The sequence below is a fragment of the Cnephaeus nilssonii genome (genome assembly GCF_951640355.1).
Source record: "Cnephaeus nilssonii genome assembly, chromosome: 21".
NCBI classification, from domain to species: Eukaryota; Metazoa; Chordata; class Mammalia; order Chiroptera; family Vespertilionidae; genus Cnephaeus; species Cnephaeus nilssonii.
Genome location: NC_137092.1, coordinates 6,445,285 through 6,455,540, shown reverse-complemented (window position 1 = coordinate 6,455,540; position 10,256 = coordinate 6,445,285). Strand labels below are relative to the sequence as shown.

General features: G+C 64.3%; 1 protein-coding gene across 1 annotated transcript; it reads right to left on the bottom strand.

Annotated features, from left to right (window-relative positions):
- Window positions 1-719: 719 nt before the first annotated feature.
- On the bottom strand, window positions 720-10,050 carry LOC307093396 (chymosin-like; the record flags this gene model as incomplete). The annotated part of the gene is made up of 9 exons (XM_079761470.1): window positions 720-857; window positions 1,594-1,692; window positions 2,874-3,018; window positions 3,743-3,856; window positions 4,993-5,192; window positions 5,926-6,044; window positions 7,015-7,132; window positions 7,951-8,098; window positions 9,989-10,050. The coding sequence occupies 9 exons, from the start codon at window positions 10,048-10,050 to the stop codon at window positions 720-722; spliced, it is 1,143 nt and encodes a 380-aa protein (XP_079617596.1).
- Window positions 10,051-10,256: the final 206 nt, after the last annotated feature.

Sequence of the window (10,256 nt, the reverse complement as noted above, 5' to 3'; positions counted from 1 at the left end):
TCACCTGCCCTCAGCGAGCAGGGCGAGTGGGGTCAGGACGAGGGGCAGGGACTCAGGGGTGACAGGAGCCCGGTCCATTGCGCTGCCCCCCGTTGGGGAACAGAGGGCCTTTCCCACGGGGCCAGGGAGCCACGCCCCGGGCGCCGGCGGCGGGTCAGGTTTGGAGCCAAACTGAGGATGGAGCTCTGGCCTGTGGTTCTCCCCCAAGGTCACGGCGACCTCAGGACCCACAGACCTTCCCAGGTGCCCTCTGCCTGTGCCCCTAACTGTCTCCTCCTAGACGCCTCCTCGTCACAGACCCGGAGTCTTTCTCCATCCGGTCAGAGTCCTCTGCTCAGCCCCACATCCCAAGCCCTAGCTCCCGGGACAGGTGCCACCCTGCGACCGTCTCCCCTTTGTGCCCTTTCCCCAGGAAGGAGGAGGCCAGCACGGCAGGATTTGACCTGAAGAGGCCCTTCACCTGTGAAAGTCTCCCATCCGCAGTGTCCCCAGCCCTCCGCCCCCATGTGGCCCCGCTCTGCCCAACACACCACGTGACGGCCACACCCAGGACAGTGGAGGACGTCAGCCGCAAAGAGCCAGGCTTTGCAGAGAAGTGGTATTTATTGAGAACCATCTGCCCAGAAACACGACCCACGTGTGTGCAGGCATGCATGTGTGTGCGCACGTGTGTGCGGGCATGCATGTGTCGGGGCAGCGCGGCTCACGTCAGGGGCGCGTCAGATGGCCTTGGCCAGCCCCACGCGGTTGTTGGCCCTGTCGAAGACGCTGTAGTACTCGCGGATGAAGACGTCCCCCAGGATCCACTGCTCAGAGCTGTCGTCGCCCTGGAAGCCGCTGGAGCAGAAGCCGGAGTCCTGGGGGAGGTGAGACGGAGGTGACGTGGGGCCCGCCGGCCGCAGGCCTCCAGCGGCCGCCCCCTCCCATAACTCTCCCCCATGGCTCTCAGCTATTGTGTCCTTCCCTCCTTGAAATCACCTGCCAAGGCAGGCAAACAAGTATCAGATTCATCTCACTCGACAGGTGAAGAAATGGATGCCCAAAACATAGACAAGGGACATGACCCCAGGTCAGCTGGGGGGGCCCCCTCACCCCACTCCTCCTCACTTCCTCTCCAGCCCCCCGTCTTCCAACTCTCATGACCTCCTGCCCTGACAACCGGCCAGAGCAGCTTGGGGACCCGAGGCTTTGCTAGTTTGGGGTGCTTGGGATTAGGTCAAACCCAATCGCTGCGAATCTGGGTCCCCACAAAACCCAGGCGATCTAAGAACACCCCAGACAGACCAGGCCCCTGGGCTGAGGAGCTAGAGCAGTGGACAGAGGCCCCCACGGGGGTCGATGGCCCTGCCTCCCCCTCCCTCAAACCCAGGCCTCTGTCCTCCCCACCTGCCCCATTTCTCCCAGGACGAGGCTGCAGCAGCCACACACGGGGCCCAGGGACCACAGGGCCCCCCTCAGGGCCGGCTGGTCTACGCACACGCTCTGCATTCTCCATGCAGTCCCTCCACTCATCACCAACTTCGCCGACTTCCCAGGAGGGCGGAGGGCCTGGGGAGCCTGGGGCTCCCCCCACCCCACCCCCGAGACGCATACCTGGCTGGTGTAGGCGGAGGGGGGCAGCGGGTACTTTTTGCCGTTGATCTGGAAGACCACGTTGGGCATGCTGCTCAGGCTCCCGCAGTTGATCTCAAACTGGAAAACCAACCAGCACAACAGACTCACAGACACAGAGAAGCAGCGGGTGGTTGCCCGGGGGCGGGTGGGGGCGGGCGGGGGCGGGCGGGGCGGGCGGGGGCGGTGGGGAAGGTGAAAGGGGATGGAGAGGTACAAACTCCAGTTATGAGGGAAGGAAGTCGTGGGTGTCACATACAACAGAGAAATAGTAATATGGGAGCTTTGTACAGAGACAGATGGCCATGGACTTGGTGCGGTGGTCACTGTGTAAGTATATAAACGTCAAATCACTAATATAATATTGTATCACAGTATCAACTATGCTGTAATAAGTCATTTAAAATTGTGTTTTTAAAAGACCAGAGAGGAGTCCTCCTAAAGGGTGATGGGTGTACCCAGCCCGGGTGGCGCCCTCAGTTGGTTGAGCGTCAACCCACGAACCAGGAGGTCACTGGCGTGGATTCCCAGTCAGGGCACAGGCCCAGGTTGTGGGCTCGATCCCCAGTAGGGGGCGTGCACGAGGCAGCTGATGGATGTTTCTCTCTCCTCAAAGTTTTTTTCTCTCTCTCCCCCTAACACTCTCTGAAATCAATAAAAACGTATTTTTTTTGAAAATGTCCTCACGTGATTGACACAAAAAAATGTTTAAGGGCGATGGGTGTGACCGGAAGCAGCTGAGCTGGTCCCAGGCTGAGACCCCTTCCCTGGAACTGAGCCACGCGGTGGGGCGGGGCCTGCTTTCCCAGTGGAGCCTGGGGAGGTCAGGCTCGGGGGACAGGGGGTCAGGCTGGGGGGACAGGGGGTCAGGCTGGGGGGACAGGGGGTCAGGCTGGGGGGCCAGGGGGTCAGGCTGGGGGGACAGGAGGTCAGGCTGGGGGGACAGGGGGTCAGGCTGGGGGGACAGGAGGTCAGGCTCGGGGGACAGGGGGTCAGGCTGGGGGGACAGGAGGTCAGGCTGGGAGGACTGGGGGTCAGGCTGGGGGGACAGGGGGGTCAGGCTGGGGGGACAGGAGGTCAGGCTGGGGGGACAGGGGGTCAGGCTGGGGGGACAGGAGGTCAGGCTGGGGGGACCGGAGGCCACCGTGAAGGCCTCCCGGGAAACCATGACATCTGTGGACCCCGCCATTTCCCTTTGCCGTTTCTCCCATGCACAAAGGGGCCCCTCGGGGGGTCTGGGGGGAGTAAGGGCCTGGCCTCACCATGCCAAACTGGTCCTTCGTGGCTCCGATGGCCCTCTGGATGCTGAGGATGTCGCTGCTGGGCCCCACCAGCATGGAGGTGCCCGTGTCCAGGATGGCCTGGCAGCCGCCGTCACAGGCCACCACCACACCGTCGACCGTGACGCTGTAGAGGGAGACCGGATGGCCTTGCTGCGCCTCCCTCCCGGTGCCCCTGGCCTCCCCTGCCAGGGTCCGGGCAGGGAGGACGCCCAACCCCCAAGTGCCCTTCCCTGGGACCCCTTCTTGGACCCCCCACAACTTCCTGAGCTCAGAGAAAAGGCCCGGAACCATGTTCTCCCAACTCAGTGGCTAAATCAGGACCACCCCACCTTCTGTGGGCAAAAGCTGCAATGGAACAGCGGTCCCGTGCACATGGCAGATGTCCTGGAAGGTACTTCGCTCGTTGCCTGGAGACCGAGTTTTCTCCCCGCTGGTGACTTGTCTCGGGCAAGTTACCCAACCTTCCTACACTCGGGCTGCCCTTCCATGAAATGGGTACGTTAACGACCCCTCCCGACTTCCTAGGGATGGTTATGAGGCTCAAACCGGCTGCTAGAAAAATCCTAAAGCGAGGGTCCTCACGGCACCCACCTCGCTGGGTTTCGGTGAGGTTAAACCAGACAGCCCCACTCTCACTCAGCAGTGCCTCGCAGGGAGTGAGCGCTCAGGCAGTGCCGCCGTCTCATGCATAAAGCAGAGGCGAGGGCGTGCCTGTCAAGGCCGGGGGCTTGGGAGTGTCTCATTCAGACTCTGGTGGCTGCGCTGCAGCCCTTCTCGGGGCTGACCCTGAAGCCCACGCCCCCACCCCGGAGGGAGCCCGGGCCGGCCCACGGCCGCCGCTCACCCACCTGTCCACGGTGAACTGCCAGTACTCCTGCACGGTGATGGGCACCCAGTGCAGCGAGCCGGTGTAGTAGGACGGGTCGATGGCCCCCAGCGTGAGCATGCTCCCGGGGCCGTTCCTGAAACCAAGGAGGGGCGTGTGGCGGCACTCGGCGCCCGGCTGCAGCCCGGCTGTGGGAGGGGACCTCCGGGAGCAAGCCGCCCCAGGTCCCAGGCTGCCGGGCTCTGCGCGGACCGCCCTCGGCCGTTCCCTGCGGCCACCCTGTGCCCTGCTCCCCCTCACCGAGGCTGAGAGTAGCAGAGAGGGTCCACAAGGCCCCACACCTTCGGATTAAACCCGCCACCTCCGCCAGACCCCTCTGTTCCCCTGGGCTCTGTCCACGGCCGGGAGACACGGCACACGACGGGCACAGGACGGCCACCCGCGGTCCCCGTCCCTGCCCTCATCCAGCTCCGTCCCCCTCCGGGCCCTAAAACCACCGTCCCTCTGTGTCACCGGACGGCGCCCACTCGTGCCTCAGCGAAGCCTCCGGCCCCTCCACACCCTCCGTTAGGCCGGCTTCCTGTTCTCGTTCAGCTTCACACACGCAGACCTCCCCGTCAGTGCCCCGCCCACGCCTGTCATCGTCATATGTGCGTCCTTGTGCGTCGTCTGCTTCCCCTGACAAAAGTTAACTCCCAGGCTGTCCTGTTTGCTGATCCCTCCCCGTCTCCTGGCACAGCCCCTGCACACAGTAGGACCCACCAACATCTATTGAGTGAATAGGTGAATGAGTGAATGAATGAATGAATGAATGAATGAACCAATGCACCCCCTGCCTGACTTCCTCTGACACCAGCCTCCCCCCTGCCCCTCTGTCCAGCTGAGCTGCCCATCACTGGGGTCAGGAGCCACCAGCTCCCAGGGTGAGCGTCCCTCCCCGCCTCAGTTTCCCAAATTGTGCAAGGAGAAGGTAGGACTCCTTTGGAGCCTGCTCTAAACGTCTGCGAATCTCAGTGACATCAACACAGGCTTGCTGAGGCCGCCCCTGTGGGGAGAAGTGAACGCCCCTGCGTAGAGGTCGGGTCAGGCTTGCTTTTTAAAAGGCAGAAACCAAGGTCCCACGTCGGCCCCTGACTCTGGCTGCACCCGGGATGTGTGGGGCCTTCGGGCCAGAGGCTGGATGTGCCCGGGTGCGGTGACTCCCCGTGGGGCGGCCTGACCCTCGGCCGCAGACCTTGCCAGGCTGGGAGCAGCTGCGGGCGCCGTACCTACCTGCTCATGTACACGGAGAACAGGTCTTGGGCCACCAGGTGCCTGTTCATCATGTTGTCGAACACGGGCACCGAGTACTCGGAGGCCAGGGACGGGTAGGCCAGCCCCAGGATCCCGTCGAACTGCGAGTAGGTGAAGACGTCCCCAGGCTCCACGGTGCTCAGGCCCACCGTCTGCTGGCTGTCCACGATGTTGGAGACCTGCAGGAGGGAGCGGCCTCCATGGGCCCTCGGCCACAGGCAGCCCGGCCTGCCACCCAGCTAGCCAACCTTGCTCGGCTGAGCAGAGTTACAGGAGCTTAAAGAGAAACAGCCCCTTTCCGGCTCTGTGCTGCCGTTTTGAGGGAACTGGCTCAGTGGGTAGGGGAGGAAGGACAGAGAGGACACGGTAGAGGGTGCAGACAGCAGGGCTCATGGTGCAGAAGTTGGGGGCCGAGCCCAAAGAAGGGGGTGGGATAAGGGGTGCCCCAGGCCCCCTGCCGGCCTGCAGACCCCGACCTCCCGGCTGCACCGGGGCGTCTCCCAGGGAACAGCTGTGGATGGACCGGAAAGACCTCACGTGCCCAGTGACCTGGGACGTGCCTCTCCCAGCCTCGACCTCCTCATTTTCATGGACCGATGGCGCCTGCATCCCAGGCTACATGACCCTCATGCTGAGCATGTACCAGCAACTCGCCCCCTCCGTGTCCCATCACTCGGTGTCCCTCAGCTGAGCAAGGGCTAATGCCCAAGTAGCCTATTCACCTGCCCGCGTCCCTGAAAAGCCGACACGGGACACGGCCCCGCCTCCCCTGAGCCCCCTCAGGGCTCCTGCTCCCTCGCTGTCCCCAGGGGCCTGTCCAGGACCCTCGGCACCGGCACCGGGGAGGGGAAGCCGCCAGAGCAGGCGTCTGGGCGGGAAGCGGGCGGGCGGGAGGGTCGGCGGCCCACTCACAATGACGGTGTCGGTGCCCAGGACGCCCTCCATGCTGCCCGTGCCGTACTGGATGGTCAGAGGCTCGCCCAGGTCCCGGAAGGTGGAGGACTTGGCCGGGTCGAAGCGGTGGTGGTTCTCTGGAACACAGAGCCGGTCAGAGGGGCCCTGGGGCTCCCGCCCTCGCCAGCGCCCGCGGGCCTTGCGAGCAGCCTGTTCTCTCTTGAGCCCTGAGTTCGACCAACAAGGTTATCCTCGCCCGGCCAGCCGGCTCAAGAGAGGACGCAAGCATCGTCCTGCGCACCAGGAGGTCACGGCTCCATTCCTGCCAGGGCACATGCCCGGGGTTGTGGGCTCGATCCCCAGTGTGGGGCGTGCAGGAGGCAGCTGGTCAATGATTCTCTCTCATCATTGATGTCTCTCTCTCTCTCTCTCTCTCTCTCTCTCTCTCTCTCTCTCTCTCTCTCTCTCTCCTTCCTCTCTGAAATCAATAAAAATCTATTTGAAAAAGAAAAAGAAAATCATCCTTTGCTGCTGGACCCACCTCTCTGAGCCCAGGGCTACCTGTGTGGCTTCCGAACAAAAATAAGAGAGAAAAAACGCCTCCCCTGCGGCCGCCGGGGCATCAGCTCTGCGACTCAGGCCAGTCTCTCCTCCTCTGAATGCTTCTTCCTCTGGAGAATGAGGCGGACGGACCACAAACTGCCGGGACGGCTGGGAAGCAGGTGATCTATCCGCTGTGTTTCTCATGAGTCAGAGCCCTCCCTCTCCACTCGGCCAGCACCCCGGCCTGTCGTAGCCCCTTTCACAGAAAGGAAACAGGGCCCAGGAGGGGCCGCAGCTTGCCCTGGCTTCTGGTGGAGGCAAAACAAAAACCCCCGCTCCCCCCTCCTGCCGCGGTTTTACACGGTTTTACACGGTTTTATACGTCAGCCCCAGATGCGCACACCCTCTGGTCTGTGGCCATCGGCAGGGGCTGAGCGCGGACCTGGGACACGGGGAGGCTGGGGATGTCCACGCCAGCCTCCTGCCGCCTACATGGCCCGCTGGCCAGCTGCCCACCGCAGGCAGCGGCCGGGGTCCGAGCGGGCGGGGAGGGAGGTCACTCACGGCAGGCATCGCTCTTGCAGTAGACGGAGGGCACCCAGAGGTCGGAGGAGCCGGTGTCGAACACCACGGTGAACTCCTGGGGCGGGGTCCCGATGGAGATCTTCCCGAAGTACTGGCACTGCGGGCGGGCAAAGCGCGGGCTCAGGTGGGGGGCACCGTGCGGGGGAGGGGGGCACCGTGTGGGGGAGGGGGACAGCGTGTGGGGGAGGGGGCACCGTGCGGGGGAGGGGGGCACCGTGCGGGGGAGGAGGACGTGGGCACGGAGCCTGTTCAGTTTCGTAGGCCCCGTGCTTTCTGCCCGAGACGGGGAAGTGGAGGGGAAAGGAGCAGGAGGCTCCCCGGGGAGGGGTCCCCAGCCCCCACGCTGGGCGCCCACCCCAGCCATGAGCCCCGCTGGCCTCGGCCCCAGCAGCAGACGTTGGATTAAAGCTTACGTCCTGCCTGGGAGGGCCACTGGGCCACCCGCCGGGAGCGGGGCAGAGAGGCGGGCACCAGCCGGGGACGGGCCCCAGGCGCCACCCTGCGGCCCTGCCACACCTCCCGCCACGTGCCGTGCCGGGACCAGAGCCGCGGGCGTGAGGAGGACCTCAGTGAGGGAGGGAGACAGAAGACAAGGGCTGGGAGCTTCCTGCCGAGAGTGACGGGTGAGAGGGAGTCGGGCTCCAGGAAGGCATAGGGCCCAGGTCCCTCCTACCACCGGCTGCCCATCCCCGCGGAGCCCCAGTGAGGCAGGGCCCCCGGGTCCCCGAATGAGGCTGGACCGGGGCAGACAATGGGCCCCGAGGGCTGTGTCTGCAGGACGCTGGTCCTCTAGAGCCCAGCGCTGTGAGGCTGACCCAGGGCCAGCGATGCGGCCTCCATGTCCGAGGGGAGGAGGTGGGGTGTGGTGGGGCTGGGGGTGTCCGTGGCACCCGGTGGGGGTGGAGAGCCACTCACATCCAGGTAGTTGAAGAGGGGCTCGCTGGCCACCTGCCCGGACTTGTACTTGCCGCTGGCGGTGTACTGGTGCGTCCTCAGGAAGTCCTCCAGGAGTCCGCGCTCCCGCAGGGCCTTCCGGATGGACTTGCCCTTGTGCAGAGGGACCCTGGGGAGGCAGGAGGGGGGTGAGGAGGGCGCCGCCTCCCCAGGGCTGCCCCGCCTCCGATACCTGCCCGGCCCTAACCCCAACACTCCCCAACCCCTTCTCATAACCCAAAGTAAAAAATACATTTCCCATCCGTTCACAAGTCAACGCCCACCCTTCGTAAATGCCACGCACTCCACTTTCCAGTTCTTTCTCTCTCTGCAATGCTGGGGGAGACTCAGCCGGTGTGGTTTACAACCAGCCAACGCGTTTCCCCACTCTGAGGTTTGAGAAACTAAGCACATGATCGTCCGTCTCCAAAGTCTTGCTGTGCACCTACTATGTGCCAGGCATTCACAGGGCCCAGGGCCACATCGTGCACAGGGCGCAGTCTCCACCCGCCGGAGGCACCGGAGAGGAAGGCATCGTCCCTGCACTCCAGTAAATGCAGGACACCCCGCCCTGCGCTCGGCTCCCCGAGGGGCCTAAGCTGGGGAAGATGCCTCAGAGGTTTCAGCCCAGAGCGAGGTCCCCAGGGAGCGCCTGACAGGCTGCAGGAGCCGGGTGGTGGCGGCAGGTGCCCAGGGAGAGAACCGAGACGGACAAACCGCAGAAGCGGCTCGGTGGCGCCTGGTGGCTCCCCGAAGCCCCGGTGCTCCGGCTCCTCCTCTGCTGACAGGCTGAGTCCTTCCTGCCTGGCCCCTCTCCCCGCCCTGCCTTGGACCAGCCAGCGGCCTAACCCCTCGGCGGGTCCCCTGCCCTTTCCGGCTCCGAGAGCCCCGTGGCCCTCCCGTGGGGCTGACGGAGAACCGCTGGAGACTGCGGGTGTGAACGCCTTTGCGAATAATAAAATGCAGCCGTCTGAAGACCCGGAAGGAACGTGGTTTCCGAGTGTCGTTCCCGTCCCACGGATGCCACGTGGGGCAGCCTTGCCTGCGAATTCGTGTCTCCTCTGGTGCCTCCCGCCCGCCCTCCGGTGTGACTTCAGCCGGGACCTGGCTTAGGGATGAAAGGCCCTCGACATGTCTCCCAGCCCTTGTCTCTCAGGGGAGAAGAGGACTTAAGCCCTAAAGGAAGGAGTGCGGCCGTTTCCGGGGTACCGAGTCCAGGCCCCCAAAGCTTCCTGTTCGCTCAGCTCTGGTTCCTAATCGACTCCGGATCCCCCACAGCAGCTGCCGTGCCTCTGCCCAGCTGCCCTGTCCCAGCACGGGGCCCCCGAGAGCCTCCCTCAAAGGGACCTTGAACCTGGAAACCCCAGACCGTGTGAGGTCAACAGTTCACGTCCACACGGGACCAAGTCCTGGCTCCTCCCCTTCTGCCCACGTGGCCTCAGGCAGCTCGGAGACCCTCCCAGAACAACAGTCTCTCCATCGGCCAAACGCAAACACTAGCATCTACCCGGGGGGACCCTGCGAGTGTAAGGGAACCTAACAGCATGCAGCACAATAAGCACCGTCTATGATTTTGGAAGGAGAACTGGGGAGCTTCACCCCCAAAGGGCCTGTGACATCAGAGAACTTGGTTTTGTTCAGCAAATGCGTGCATAGCTCTCACAGAGTGCCAGGCACCGGCCAAAGCCTTTGGCAATAACGGAGTCCTCTGCTCCTCCCTGACCCCCAGGAGACGGAGACCCCGTCTCTGGCTTTGACACAGGCGAGGACACTGGGCACAGAGTTAAGTCCATGCTGAAGCTGGGACCGAATCGGCCCTGCCCTAGCGTCCCTGACCGCCCACACCCTGGAGTGGCGCCCTCAGAGGAAAAGATCCCAAAACATGCCATAGTCAGGCTGACGGTGGGGGGCGTGGGGGGGGCTGTCCTGGGAACCCGATCATTGCCTCCAAAGACCCCCCCGAGAACTGACGCCAGGGAGAGAGCCACCCAGAGCGTCCCCGAGAGGCGCTGACACCCACCTGGTGATCCCAATGCCTTGGCACAGCGCGAGGGCTGCCAGTAGCACCACGAAGCTCCTCATGATGGGCGTCGGGCTGGTTGCTGCCGCCGGTGCCCGCGGCCCAGCCTTTATAGCGAGCGTGGGGCGCCCTCTGGCTGCGCGCCCAGGCCGCCGCGATAGCCCCTGACTCCCGGCCGCTCGGCAAACACGTTCAGATAGCCCCGGGGTTCCCAGCACCCACGCGGACACGGGCACGGCCCCACGGCACAGGGACTTCAAGGCCTCCG